Genomic DNA, 15,624 nt, shown 5'->3' on the forward strand with positions numbered 1-15,624 from the left:
TGATGGAGACTGGTTGGGTGGGTGAGAGATCTTTCGACGGAGGATGCAAGTTTCTATTTAAAGAGTGAACCAAGATGGCGTAGCCTCCGTCAAAAGTCTCTCACCCAGCCAATCAGACTTCTACATTGCACTGATGAGTGAGCAGAACTGCAAACAGCAGTCTTCAATTAGAATTTAATTTTGGAGAAGATTATGGGTTGACCTTGTAGAATATGTCATGTGGTAGGGCTCTTTAAAGAGTCAATGTTGACTTCTAGGATAGCTGCCTCCTATAAGTGGCACTAAATACCCTGCTCTCTTCCTCTTTAAGAGGCGATTTGCATATGCAGATTTTATTTTCAAGGGGGCATGGGCTGTAGGTCTTCTTAGACCATAACGAGAAACTTTACCCAAGAATTTTTAAAAGCACCACCACAGCAAAAGTCTTATAAGACGCTAGAATATGGTATTCTAGATTTTATTTTATTCTAGAATATTCTAGGTTTTTTTTTTAATTATTATTCTAGAACATTTTTATTCTAGAATATTTTATTATAGAATCTTTTTTATTTTATTCTAAAATATTTTATTCTAGTTTTTTTTCAATTCTAGAACATTTTATTCTAGAATTATTCTACCGTATTTTATTCTAAAATTTTATAAGACACTAAGGTTTTTTTTAATATAAAACACATAGTTTAAGATCCTAGGCAATAAAATTATATAATATATAATAACATGAAGAAATTACAAAACACTAAAACTAAGGTTTTAAGAAACAGCTCGAGAATTGTAAAGTTTTCTGAAATACTGGACCACCTGGAAGTTTATAAACCACTAGTTTACCAGGGATCTTTACATAATTTGATGTCCAAATGCTTTAAAAGTGGTATTGGGAGAGTCCGATACCACAACAAAAATGACTTTCTTTTACTGATTTTTTTCATTGAAAGACTGAAGAAATTAAAGAAAATAATTATCAAGGCAAGATGTCATTTCAACAACTCAAAGCTAATACTCGAGTGCCACTTTTATACGATCATACATTTATGGAACTGAAGATATGGTCAGTCCTGGTGACCTTTCCCGTTCAGATGTTTCAGTTGCTGAAAATAAATGTATCAACACGCGCGTGCTGATTCTTAGTACGCCGCCTCCCCTCACCACCTCGACTCCCTGGGAGGTTGAGAACGTTAAAGTCAACAAATAAGATAAGATCCACTTCCAAGTAAAGAACATTGTTACAATAACAACCATAAACATCTTAGTGGAAAAAAAAAACTATTATGCGACTGTCTTAGGTTGGTTTCACCCAGTTTTAACCAAACCAGAAACTGGCCGACATCCAATCAGATAAAATTGTTCTGTGTACTTTCTCATCAACATACCACGAGGACGGCTATGGAGGTCTCGGTCCCAGGCATGGCATAAATCCCCAGATCCTTAAGAAATGGAAAACTTCTCTGCTGGTGGAGAAGAAGTCTGGCAGCAGCTGTGCTCTGCAGAAACGGAATATATTCTTCCTGGTCAATGTTAAGAACCAGCTTCAGTCCTGTGGAGAAATAAATTGGATCATACACTAAATACTTTTAGAAGTCTAAGAGCAGTATCTAAAGCTGGGGTCATGAATAGGACTACTGAAGAAAGATGGGTCTAAGCCTTCTATTTTGTCCCTTGAAAGGGTATTTCCTTCTCTAGTTTTATACCTATTTGATGTCAGAAAATGACCTACTGTTAAACTTAAATTTTTGTGTTAGATACATTTTTTGCTTTTTTTATTTTTGCAATTTTTTTCATAATCTATAATCTATTTTTTAATCATCTACACTGCACAATCTATAAAAAAAAAAAAAAATTAACAATCTTGCAATTTTTTAGACTGGTCAGTTTTTTTTTGTTTTTTTTTAAGAAGAATTTTTAGCAGGCTCTTTATCATCAGAGGCATGATTACAGTGACAGTTAACACCTCTATATACAGTAGATAACACAGTATCCACAAATCACAATAGGTGATGTCACAGCTCACCTCCTCCACCTGTACAATGACTTAGAACATATCTATGTACGGTAGATAACAATATCCACCAATCACAATAGGCGATGTCACAGCTCCGCCTCCTTTCGCACTGACTTTTGGACATGTTCATTAGGTGCTTCAATACAATACATAGAGTCAGAGTCTGCTCACTTCTGCTAATGTACATGTGTTGTTTCCTGAAACAACAGGAAGTTAGAGTCTAAAAAACCTCAATGGCTGGTGTGAAAATTGCCTGATTTCACATTTTTTAGTTTTAATACAGATTGTGATATGAAAAAAGAAAACATTGCTAAAAATGTTTAAAAAAATACATATAACACACAAACTGATTTAAACAGGTCATTTTATGATGACACATTCCTTATAAGAAGTGTTTTTTATCGTAGGAATCGGAATAACCCCCAATTGCTGACTCGAAGCTCAGCCCTAAAACAAAACTGGGCCACTGACAGTTTTCCTGTTAATCCTCAGGCTAAAGTGTAGACATCATTTTCTCAATTCTCCTAAAATAAGCCCCTACTATACTTTCATCAACTTCTGATTTAATATAAGTGTTAGAGCATAGGTGGAAAGGGGTAAAAATAAAATTTGGGACTTCTGAGATCTTCTTGTCTAATTTCAGGTACATCATATTTCTATACAATTTTCGCTATTTTTCTTTTAGTTCTCAGGCTTAATAGAAAACAATATTTATTAAATTTTCCTAAAAGCCCATTGTTTTTGCAGGATCTCAGATAAGCCGTTAAGATTGTGCTACTAAAATGATATTAATAGTCTCCAAGTGACAGAATCTAGCAGAAGTTCGATTACAGCTCTTGATGTGACTGGGAAAGTTGCCACGGTGTAACTGCTGCTGCGAGATCAGTAGAAGATAAGTAAAGCATTTGCAATTTTACTCGATATTACTTGTAGCTTTCACCAGTAACATAATGTTCAACTAAGGGGCTCGTGAAACTATTTTAGCTCAGACAGATTTCTCCACACATGGTAAATGCCTTGTTAAAAGGAACGCGTTTCATCAGAAGACTGAACTCGTTAAAATGTAAAAAAGTGATTAAAGTCTTGAAATTGCCATCACCAGAGTACAGGTTGCTCTTTACCTACATTTATTCAAGTAGTAGTATGATGATGTGAGCAAAAGTTATAGTAAGATCAAAGTTTCAAAAACGTTTGCGGTTTCCGAATTGGCATGCCACGACCGGTATGTCACTCTTCACAAGAAGTAACGTTACCCCTTAGACCCCCCGAGTCCAGAGACTCTCACCCAGCCAAATCAGTTCTCTTACTTTGCGCTGATGAAGGGCATTTCCCCCGAAACACTGTCTGCAAATTGAGGTTCTGATTTGGCTTTTATCCTAAGTCATATTGCAAGGCTTGTTAAAGAGTCGATAGTGACTTGTAGCTTCCAACAGGTGGCGCTATAGAATTCTAGTCCTCTTCCTCTCTGAAGAGGCAATTTGCATTTGTATTTTTAGGCTGTGTTCACATAGAGAAATATTTACATGAGATTCATTTTCTCTGTTAAAACTGTCATTTTATCATAAAAAAAGACAAATCTCAGTTAAAAATCTTCACTGGTTTTGAAAAAAATTAAAAACTTGGGAAAAACAACACTAAGACCACACAATGTGAACACAGCCTTAACAGCATCTAACAATATATTTCACATTTTGTATGTTTTTAAAAAAAAGTAGAATGCTGAAAAAAATAAATAAAATAGTTAAAAATGTTTGAAAAAAAGAAGAAAAAGAATGGAGTATATATTTTTTCACTTTATGTAAAGGTGTACTTATATATTATATTTAAATTATTAAAGGTTCATTTTAATAAAGGTCCAACAGTATTTTAGGGATAGGGTGATGGAGGGGCAGGATACGGAAATGACATTTTCACTAAATGCTCTCCATCCACAAACGTTGAGGTGATACATACGTTAATTTGCTGCTTCCTATTTTATGGTCCCGGGAAAGTGGCCGCTAAGAATTTGACACATAACAGAAAATGTTAATGTAGTCCCCTAAGATTCCAAAGTTTTCCAGTTTAAAATAGAAAAAGTGTTTGGAGAAAAAGTGTTAAGAGGCAGTTGCAATAGCGCCACTTTTGCACATAGGTTTAGTCTGGTACTGCAGCTCTGTCACATTCAATACCAGACTCCGTCCATAAGTAAGAGGCTTTTTTTTAATTGTTTTTTTTTTTTTTTAAATCTTAAACATCCTTGTTGAAACATGTCACAAGACGCCATCAACGTGAAGATGTAGGTCACTGCAGCCCTAGGAGGCGTCTTCCATATCAAACACAAACATGAAGGTAATGTAACATAACTGCAGCAACAAAAAGAGACATCACAGTGTAGAAACCATAAATACAAGGGATACAATGTGAAAGGAATACAAACAGCTACGGAACAAGTCATCGCAGGCTTTCTTTAATCTTTTGATATTCTTACAAGACTAACAAGTTGCCTTGGGCCGCCATTGTTTAGGGAGCAGCACCTTTGGAATAACTGCAGACTTCAGCATTACTCGCCACTTTTGGGGACTGTATGCTGCTATTTTCGGGACACTGTATGGCAGCATTGCTCGAGCAGCGTATTACACTATTATTTCGATGCCATATGGTTTTGTGTATTTTGCTTTCTACTTCTGTCACAGATTTTGTTACTTCGCTCATTTCGGCACTGTTATTTCAGTGTTATATGTCACGGCTGTTGGGAACTGCATGGTGTTATTAATACGTTATTGTATGGCACCATTTTTAGGACATTGTATGCCATTGTATAGCGCTTATACACGTTTATTGTATGGCACTATATTTAGCATACCGTATCACTATTACAGTACAAAAGCGCTATTATATGAGTGTAATGTGGCACTATTATTATGGTGCTGTTTGTCACTGTTATCAGATTACTGAATGATCACATAGTTCCTATTGATGTTAATGGGGCAAGAATATAAGCTGCCTGCCAATGATTCACACCAGAGTTTGCAGAAGAACCTATAGGTTATTGGCAGGTCCTGACATTTAGAATTTTTTTCAATATTATTTTCGTTATCAAAACACCAAAATACATGGATCTTATATGAAAATAATTCCGCTTTTTAGTCGCAGACCTGTGTTATGGAGGCTTAGGATCTTCCATAAACCTCAAGCCACCTCTGTATCCTTATCATATCTGCTCTTCGTTATTAAGGTATTGATGTCAGAACATAAGAAAAATAAACTCTCCATGTAGAGTAATACAACCAGAAGTGGACACGGGAGGCATTGAGAAATTCTGGGCACTAGCTCTGAGTGCACGGGTCCAAGAGAGATAAAGCCTCGTGATACGGGCAGCTGTTTCTGGATCCCATTCAGCTCACAGATTTTATTTCCATATTGTATTTTAGGTCATTAAAAATAACTTTCAGCTAAGATCTGCTCAGTTTTTAGGATTTGCGATTGCTATACACTGAAACATAGAAATCTAATGAGATGGGTTACACAAAGTTTCAGGACTCCAAAGCAAAATCTGGTTAAGGCCGCCACCTGCCATGTACCACGCACGATATCAGACAGGGTATATCCGAAACTGGGGGCATTTATATCACAAATAGTGCACATAAATCCCTTTACTACACTGTAAAATCAATATAGACACCAGTTTTACATCATATTTATGAGTGCATTCCCATATAAAAGTTCATTTTTAGCATGCATAAAATGTAGCACTTTGTGCAGCAATCAACATTAGCATGTAATATTTGACAGATTTGTCTCTTCAGGTCTTTTCTAATATTGGGAAGTATACATCCATGCTTAAATAGATGTGCTGGTGTAGTATTCTGTGCCAAATTTATCATTAATGGGCAATATTTCACAAATATGGAGTGATGGAGTTGAAGTGAATGCACTACAGATTTGGTGCAAATTACGCCATTTTTGATAAATGTATGTTGGTCACTGTCTGTGATGGCACCTGGAAGAGAAGAAGACTGCAGGAACAAGAGGAGAAGATCTGTCAGTTCTGAAACATGAGAGTCCTTCAGGACTCCTGGAGGTCTCCTTTTTGGGAGGGTTGGGAAAAAAAGGGGGAAATGATCTCCAGTGTGAAGACTTGGGTAAAATTCCAATTTATTGAATCACATAATTAAAAAAACACAGAATTCATGGAATAACATCTCATAGATGGGGTCCCAGGTAGAAGCAGCAACCAACGCGTTTCGTCCCGTATGGGTCTTAATCATGGAATCACGGGGAGGGTTGGCCTGAATGTTCAATCGACTATATATAATAACTGGGTCCATGTAAAGAGATCTGGACACCCGACAGGCAATCTGCAAAACCCAGTACATATGTCTAGATTCGTCAATCTCCTCTACTGACCATATTACAGGCTGTTACAATTTCTGCAGGATATGTGTGGTTTGTGGGAGTATTGTCCCCAAACAGGTGAGTTAACAGCTAATGACAGGATTGGATCCCTAGGGGTCAGACCACTGAGATCCCCAGATGAAGGGTTTGCTCTAGACAGCTGTAGCCAATGAATGAAGAAGTGATGCACAAATGACTCCACATCCAGTACAATCAGTGAGCTAACACCTCTACATACAGTTGATTACACAGGATCCACCTGTGACGCTGAGTCACTACTCACAGACAAGCCATGAGACAGGATAAGTCAGGAAGACCGAGGTCAGATACCAGGAGGGCTCGTAGTACAGAGGGGCAAGACAAAGCAGTGGTCAAGTAACAATCTGGGGTCAAATGCCAGGAGAGTGTGTCAGACCTCATCTGGAATACTGTGTCCAGTTTTGGGCGCCACATTTTAAAAAAGACATCAACAAACTGGAGCAAGTTCAGAAAAGAGCGACCAGAATGGTGACCGGTCTGCAAACCCTGTCTTATGAGGAAAGATTGCAGGATTTGGGAATGTTTAGCTTGCAGAAGAGAAGACTGAGAGGAGACTTAATAGCTGTCTACAAATATCTCAAGGGCTGTCACATTGTAGAAGGATCAACTTTATTCTCATTTGCACAAGGAAAGACTAGAAGCAATGGGATGAAACTGAATGGGAGGAGACATAGTGTCACGCTTGCGCCTTGGCTGAATGGCGCGAGCCGGGGGGGTTGTGGCCCCACTGTGCCACAAACCAGACTACCCTGGAAGGGGCGTGACTACGACAACTACCTTGGTCTTCACTGGAGCCTCTGATGGTGAGGTCAGGCTTGTGCGGTAGATAGCTGTCGGGTGCCACGCCAGGGGGGTGTCTGGCTGTGGCTGCTGATCCCACTCGGAGACAAGTCACTTGGACAGGTGTGACTAACAGGCAGGCTGAGACACAGGGCAAGCAGGCACGGCCTGGAGACACAGGGCAAGCAGGCACGGCTCGGAGACACTAGGGCAAGCAGGCATGGTATATGAGAAATAGCTAGCAAATTAAACAGAATGGGACATACCTGGAGGAAAACTGCCTGCTAAGCCAGATAAGAGGCATCCCACCACACCCTAGCCTCAGATTGGATGACTGGGCTTGTCACTCACAACACTGATAGTCCAGCACACTACAGATTCTATAGGGCGGCTGAGCTGTCACTCACAGCATCCCTTGGCCAGAGTGAGTGCTAAAACTATGACACCACAAATCACAATAAGTAATGTCACAACTCACCTCATCACCCTCCTGTACAATAAATTATAACACCTCTACATACAGTAGATTACACCGGATCCACCATTCACAAAATATAAGGTCACAGTTCACCTCCTCCTCTCCTCCCCTTTGCACAACAGTAGATAACACAATCCACTATTTACTACAATAGGTGATATCACAGCTCACCTACTGCACAATGACTGATAACACCTCTATATACAGTAGATAACACAGAATCCACCATTCACTATAGGTGATGTCACAGCTCACCTCCTCCACCTGCACAATGACTGATAACACCTCTATATACAGTAGATAGCACAGGATCCACCATTCACAATAAGTGATGTCACAGCTCATCTCCTCCCGTACAATGATTGATAACACCTCTATATACAGTAAACTATAATATACAATAGGTAATGTTGTGAAGACACATTCCATTTAATCTGCTGTGAGGAAACTACGTAAAGGAAAGTGTTCAGTGGAAGACTTTTATATAAATATCCTCCCCACCCATCACCAACCTACTGTATGCAATTATTTCCAGGACAAATTAATAACTTATAATTAGGTCTGCCCATAGCAAATGGCTTGTTCCTGAATTCTGAATTAATAACACCCATGCTCCGAGCTGTTTCGTCTCATTACGGACACCAGTATAATAACAAACGTGACCTGTAACGCACACAGGTGACTGTCAATTCACAGGCGGAAGTCAGGTATTGTTTCATTGTGCCCAATGCCCAATCCTGCAGTCATGTATCTCTCCACTCTCTCTCTTTTCCCCCTTCTTGGTTACCTACAGATAGGAGAAATGCAAGTAGATGAAAAGAAGTAACACTTGGCTACAAAATTAGAATGTGTTTAACCAGTAGCCCTAGAGGTGTATAAGTCTGCACAGGAGCTGTATACATAAAACGGTAGGAGATTTTGTATCGAGAATATTTTCAATGGTAAAACTTGATGTCCCTACGTTCCTTCATTGGCTATAGAGCAACATATATAATCCCCATAGATGACATGGATGGCCTGATCCAAACAAAAGAAGATACGCATCTGGCATTATTCTGTATTTGCCGTCTATGACTTGTTCTCTTCGAGGTGATGAAATGGAGAAGAACATATGATGTATAACTAGACTGGCATACGGTGAGTTGGCATTTTTGTGTAGAACCCAGTTTGTTCCTGTCTGTTCTTTGAAGTACAGTGACTGGCTACAAATCCCTTTGTCCTTAATTACTAGGCCAACTATAAAACTAGTAGGATTGGCAATAGATTTTAGATCTCACTTAAATACTTATTTATGGCCCCCATTTAAATTAACTGTTGGGTGGCGTAGATCTGGGTAGGTCTTCTTCTAAGATAGGGGATTGGGTGGCGTAGATCTGAGTAGGTCTTCTAAGCTAGGGGATTGGGTAGACTATATCTGAGTAGGTCTTCTAAGCTAGGGGATTGGGTAGAGTAGATCTGAGTAGGTCTTCTAAGCTAGGGGATTGGGTAGACTATATCTGAGTAGGTCTTCTAAGCTAGGGGATTGGGTAGAGTAGATCTGAGTAGGTCTTCTAAGCTAGGGGATTGGGTAGCGTAGATCTGAGTAGGTCTTCTAAGCTAGGGGATTGGGTAGCGTAGATCTGAATAGGTCTTCTAAGCTAGGGGATTGGGTAGCGTAGATCTGAGTATGTCTTCTAAGTGGAGGGATTGGGTAGCGTAGCTCTGAGTAGGTCTTCTAAGTGAGGGGATTTGGTAGCATAAATCTGAGTAGGTCTTCTAAGCGGGGGGATTGGGTGACTAAGGTCTTCTAAGCTAGGGGATTGGGTGACGTAGATTTGAGTAGGTCTTCTAAGCTAGAAGATTGGGTAGCATAGATCTGTGTAGGACTTCTTCTAAGCTGGGGGATTTTTCTTTTCCATGGAACAGAATGGGTTAATCCCTCTGAGCAGCATATGGTCCTGCTACTCATGAAATAAATGGCTACGAAAGGTCCAACAATAGACAACCCTCTTTGGAGGTGATTCAGAAGTCAATCTGTTGACACTTGGCCCTATTTCTCATGCAATAAGCTATGAATATCATGTAAAATGTTACCAACAATGTGTCACATGTACACAATATGGATGTAGCTTACCCCATGGGGTTATCTCCCATATGTTGTTCCCAAAGTTCTTAGATGCCTAGGTACCATATATCGGCCTCATAGTGGCTGTGCAGGATTAGAAAAAAACTTGTTTGCTTTCTTCCAAAAAACAGCACCCTATAATCTCAAAAAAATGTGTCTAGTACCAGGGCCAGTGCCAGCATATGGTGAACCAGGGCAAGAACCAATTGTGCATGGACAGCCCACTCGGCCCTCTGCACTCTCAGTGTTTGAAGTGGGTTCGCTCAGGACCTGAGCCTGTTCCATATAGCATGGCCGGTGGCTGTGTGGTACAGCTGACATCCAAATCTATGTAGTATGATCAGAGATTGATCTGATTTCATCTCTTTAACCCCGTCAAATTGTGATAAAATCTACAGCTCATACCGCAAAAAATAAATCAATCTTAGATGCAACTCTATCAACTAAAAAATAAAAAAAGTTATAGCTTTTAGAAAGCAAAAAGGAAAAGGAAAAATGAAAAGCGAATAGGGGCTCAATCACCCAATGTCCTGAGTAAACCTGATGCCGGCCCTGTGTGGTGTTATAGCCTCATTCACTTTAGTAGTGCATATTAAAGAAAGCCCCTGGACAGGTGTGGCGCTGTTTCAGGAAGAAAGTGACCATGTTTTTTTAATTTTTTTAATTTTCCAGAAATAACCGCAACATCTGGAACCAATAAAGAGAATCTGAATTTTTTCTATGAATTTTGACTATTGTATTTCATTTTTTAGCTTGAAGAAGCAGACACCTACCGAAGTCAGCTCCTGGGTTAGCAGAAGACAACAATTCCTGACCTTCTTGGCCCCAGTTGAAGATATAACAGTTTCCATAGTCCTGGTCGTAAATGGGAGTAAAATTTCTGCAAAAAGAGAAGACTGCTCGTATTTTCTGTGTTAGGTCGAGGGTCATGGAAAATAGTCCTGGGTGGGGTTTATGTAATTTCAACCCATAAGTGGGCTGTCATCTTCCCGAGAAGTTGCTAAATATTTTTTGGGGTGGGAAAACCCAGCACTGTAATGGTATGAGCACCGGTGGTAGTTTTATTTGTTCATTATCGCCAATGCCCCAATTCATAATTTACAGTTTTTATTTTTTTAGGTCACTTTTTTTCTGCTATTTGTTGCCATACTCATCAAAACGGTGCGCACAATTCATGAATTTTGTGCCCACAATAGCAGATAAAAAATAGCTGAACACATAAAAATTACTTTTAAAATAGGCGCAAATGAAAAGATGAATATAAAAAAAAACCACGCAAAAAAACAGTAATGAATTGGCCCCTGTACGTTTAACAGAATTCAAAGTTGTATCATTAGGTCTGCAAGTGTGGAAGAAAAATGTAGGTCTGAAGTTCAGCAGAATTATGAATGCAGCTCTGGAGCATAATACAAGCTGTATCGTTTAATCAATACAAAAGGTGAGAGCTGGCTATGAATTGTGAATGATTGTTTTAATCATCGGGTACCTGTAACTGCAGGCTTCCCCTCCGAACATGCAGGTGAGGATCATATCTTCCGCCTTGTAGCCCATTTCAATCTTTTCATTTTTGTCTATTCTCGAAAAGATGCTGGAAAACTGCTGAAGGTACCATTCCCGTATGGCTTGAATGCCGCTGGTAAAGTTTCTGTATTCGCATTGCGTCCCGTTGTTGGAGCACTATGGAAGAAATTCACGGTGATGTTAACATTACAGGGATCATAAAAGACACTGATTCTCCTTAAAATGTGTAAAAGAGCTCTGCAAATCTCTATCCTGTGACAACAGTTTGGTCATAGTTTGGGTACTAGGGTCATAGTAGGGGATCTATAGGGACTTATATAGGGATGACCAGTACTCTGTCGAAATTCCCGTTCCCAAAAATCAAAATTGAAACAAGTCGGGGACGTCGCTTCATTAAGTGACACCATAAAGTAACTGGCATACAATATCTGGATGGAACCTGCCAGAGACTGATACAGAATGAAGGCTTTGTATCTCCGCGCTTTATGTTCCAATGAATTGTTTACCGGCTTCTTTTTTAAGTGGGCAGACAGGATTTTACAAGGATTAAGTCAACTGATGAGTGCCAGACGCTTATGTCACGTGTAGTAACCTGCCTGTCATCTACCCGGACAGAGAGCAAGTGGCGCACTATTATGGTGCTGGAACAAAGGGCAATGGTGAATTTACCTCTGACCTCATAGATTTCTGAATAGTATTGGAAATATCATAGGCAAATACTCATTTTTGCAGTTTCTCGAACTGCAAGTCTGCCTAATTATTTCATGATACATTGGGGGCTGACTGAGAAAGGTCTGGAACTCAGGTAATAATAGTGGCACCATAGTTAGGCATTTCTTCCACTGGAAAAAAGTCAAGAAATAATAAAAAGTAATAAGATACTGTACATGAAAAGCTGAGTCACTTTCTACATTACATTACTTATCCTGGATTGATCCCCAGTTACATCCTGTATTATCCTCCAGAGCTGCACTCACTATTCTGCTGGTGCAGTCACTGTGTACATACATTACATTACTGATCCTGTACTGATCCTGAGTTACATCCTGTATTATACTCCAGAGCTGCACTCACTATTCTGCTGGTGCAGTCACTGTGTACATACATTACATTACTGATCCTGTACTGATCCTGAGTTACATCCTGTATTATCCTCCAGAGCTGCACTCACTATTCTGCTGGTGCAGTCACTGTGTACATACATTACATTACTGATCCTGAGTTACATCCTGTATTATACTCCAGAGCTGCACTCACTGTTCTGCTGGTGCAGTGACTGTGTACATACATTACTGATCCTGAGTTACATCCTGCATTATACTCCAGAGCTGCAGTCACTATTCTTCTAGTGCAGTCACTGTGTACATACATTACTGATCCTGAGTTACATCCTGTATTATACCCCAGAGCTGCACTCACTATTCTGCTGGTGCAGTCACTGTGTACATACATTACATTACTGATCCTGTACTGATCCTGAGTTACATCCTGTATTATACCCCAGAGCTGCACTCACTATTCTGCTGGTGCAGTCACTGTGTACATACATTACATTACTGATCCTGTACTGATCCTGAGTTACATCCTGTATTATACCCCAGAGCTGCACTCACTATTCTGCTGGTGCAGTCACTGTGTACATACAGTATATTACAATACTGATCCTGAGTTACATCCTGTATTATAACCCAGAGCTGCACTCACTATTCTGCTGGTGCAGTCACTGTGTACATACATTACATTACTGATCCTGTACTGATCCTGAGTTACATCCTGTATTATACCCCAGAGCTGCACTCACTATTCTGCTGGTGCAGTCACTGTGTACATACAGTATATTACAATACTGATCCTGAGTTACATCCTGTATTATAACCCAGAGCTGCACTCACTATTCTGCTGGTGCAGTCACTGTGTACATACATTACATTACTGATCCTGTACTGATCCTGAGTTACATCCTGTATTATACTCCAGAGCTGCACTCACTAGTCTGCTGGTGCAGACACTGTGCACTCACATTACATTACTGATCCTGAGTTACATCCTGTATTATATTCCAGAGCTGCACTCACTATTCTGCTGGTGCAGTCACTGTGTACATACATTACATTACTGATCCGGAGTTATATCCTGTATTATACTCCAGAGCTGCAGTCACTATTCTTCTAGTGCAGTCACTGTGTACATACATTACATTACTGATCCTGAGTTACTTCCTGTATTATACCCCAGAGCTGCACTCACTATTCTGCTGGTGCAGTCACTGTGTACAAACATTACATTACTGATCCTGAGTTACATCCTGTATTATACCCCAGAGCTGCACTCACTAATCTGCTTGTGCAGTCACTGTGTACATACATTACATTACTGATCCTGAGTTACATCCTGTATTATACCCCAGAGCTGCACTCACTATTCTGCTGGTGCAGTCACTGTGTATATACATTACATTACTGATCCTGAGTTACATCCTATATTTTACTCCAGAGCTGCACTCACTATTATGCTGGTGCAGTCACTGTGTACAAACATTACATTACTGATCCTGAGGTACATCCTGTATTATACCCCAGAGCTGCACTCACTAATCTGCTGGTGCAGTCACTGTGTACATACATTACATTACTGATCCTGAGTTACATCCTGTATTATACCCCAGAGCTGCACTCACTATTCTGCTGGTGGAGTCACTGTGTACATACATTACATTACTGATCCTGAGTTACATCCTGTATTATACCCCAGAGCTGCACTCACAATTCTGCTGGTGCAGTCACTGTGTATATACATTACATTACTGATCCTGAGTTACATCCTATATTTTACTCCAGAGCTGCACTCACTATTCTGCTGGTGCAGTCACTGTGTACATACATTACATTACTGATCCTGTGTTATATCCTGTATTATACTCCAGAGCTGCACTCACTATTCTCCTGGTGTAGTCACTGTGTACATATATTACATGATAGGTAACATGGTTATTGTAACAATGTAAACCCCAGACATTTCTGTCCCGAAATAGGTTGTGAACCACCACAAGCATAGGCCGTTATTGTGTTTCTTGTTTATTGCTACGTATTCCTCACCATGAAGCAGTAGTGCAGCTTTTCAGTTACATTGGGTTGGATGTCGCTTACTGAGTCCAGACACCAGTGAAAGTTTACAAGCAGAATTACATCAGAAATGTTTTATAAATTCACATATTGTTCCGGAAAGCTGTGACCCTTTACCGATTTATGGTGACAAACAGTACACGAGCAGAGGTCACCCAGGTTCTCCTCTACCCCTCACGTTTACAGCATTGTGACTGGGACATCTTGTGACTACTGTGACCAGTTTATATGACTTTTACAATGATTGGAAGGGGTAAAGGACTTTTGTGGATTTGCTCCTCTAAATCTGTCACGTGTGAACAAACCTTAAGCTGCATACTTCAATATTGATACCATACTGTAACCATGAAGTGCACTCCGGAATATCCCTTTAGTAATATTAAGCACCTACCAGTTGAATGGCCACTTTGTATCTCTCCGCGTAGATTGTTTCGTTGCCTTTGGTAGCATTAATCTGAGAGTAATCAGTGTTGCCATCAAATATGTTATAGACCATTGGGTTCTCAGGGTCATTTTCATCAATGATAACTAGTGGCATGTGATTCCACAATCTCGGGTCAAAGGTCCCAATTTCGCTAATGTTGCTTGGAGTCGGCACAGTAAAGTCCCTTTGGCTGAAGAACTGGATCCGGTCCAAAGCCGTGTCAACAAGCTCATCCAAATCACGCAGGTATGGCTTTACACGTGAGTATCTGAAATGAGAAGAAATGAGAGATCTAAACACCATGGGAGATTTGGATCATTAGATGTTGGCCAAAAATATGACTTTTCGTACTCACTTAAAAGGATTGGAATTGCAGAAAGTCACAGCAGGAAATACCATAGTGTTAAAACCTATGGAGAAGGACACACTGACCCCATAGGACAGATAGGTCTGTATGACAAGACCCCACTGCCAGAAGACAAGGGAAGCAAAACACAAGGTCAAGATAAACCACATCACTCTCTTTTTGGGTCCCTCACTGACAATTCGCTTTGGACCATGGGTATTTGTGTTATTGCAAAACCAGACGAGTAGCTCTTTATAGGTGTATCCTGGACCCTTCTGCATCCGGTGTAGGGCCCTTGTGAAATACCGTTTAACTTTCTTCATCTTGATCTGTAAAAGGTCAAAACGTTGAAATTGTCAATATAAGGAATTTCTTATCATAAAATGGGGAAAAAGTATTTACGGTAGTCAGCCACCAATTGTACAAGTTCTTCCACTTAA

General features: G+C 39.9%; 1 protein-coding gene across 1 annotated transcript in view; it reads right to left on the reverse strand.

The window, feature by feature from the left end:
* Positions 1-15,624, reverse strand: part of SCNN1B (sodium channel epithelial 1 subunit beta) — a 62,560-nt gene that overhangs the window by 10,986 nt on the left and 35,950 nt on the right. Inside the window, exons 2-6 of the mRNA XM_073553652.1 lie at positions 15,194-15,513; positions 14,806-15,106; positions 11,258-11,448; positions 10,545-10,651; positions 1,368-1,531 (exon numbers count right to left, since the gene is read on the reverse strand). Coding sequence (XP_073409753.1) covers positions 1,368-1,531; positions 10,545-10,651; positions 11,258-11,448; positions 14,806-15,106; positions 15,194-15,513 — 1,083 coding nt within the window. The remainder of the gene's footprint in view (positions 1-1,367; positions 1,532-10,544; positions 10,652-11,257; positions 11,449-14,805; positions 15,107-15,193; positions 15,514-15,624) is intronic.

This window comes from Dendrobates tinctorius, unplaced genomic scaffold, assembly GCF_039654945.1.
Source record: "Dendrobates tinctorius isolate UK_male_01 unplaced genomic scaffold, ASM3965494v1 ptg000202l, whole genome shotgun sequence".
Classification (NCBI taxonomy): domain Eukaryota; kingdom Metazoa; phylum Chordata; class Amphibia; order Anura; family Dendrobatidae; genus Dendrobates; species Dendrobates tinctorius.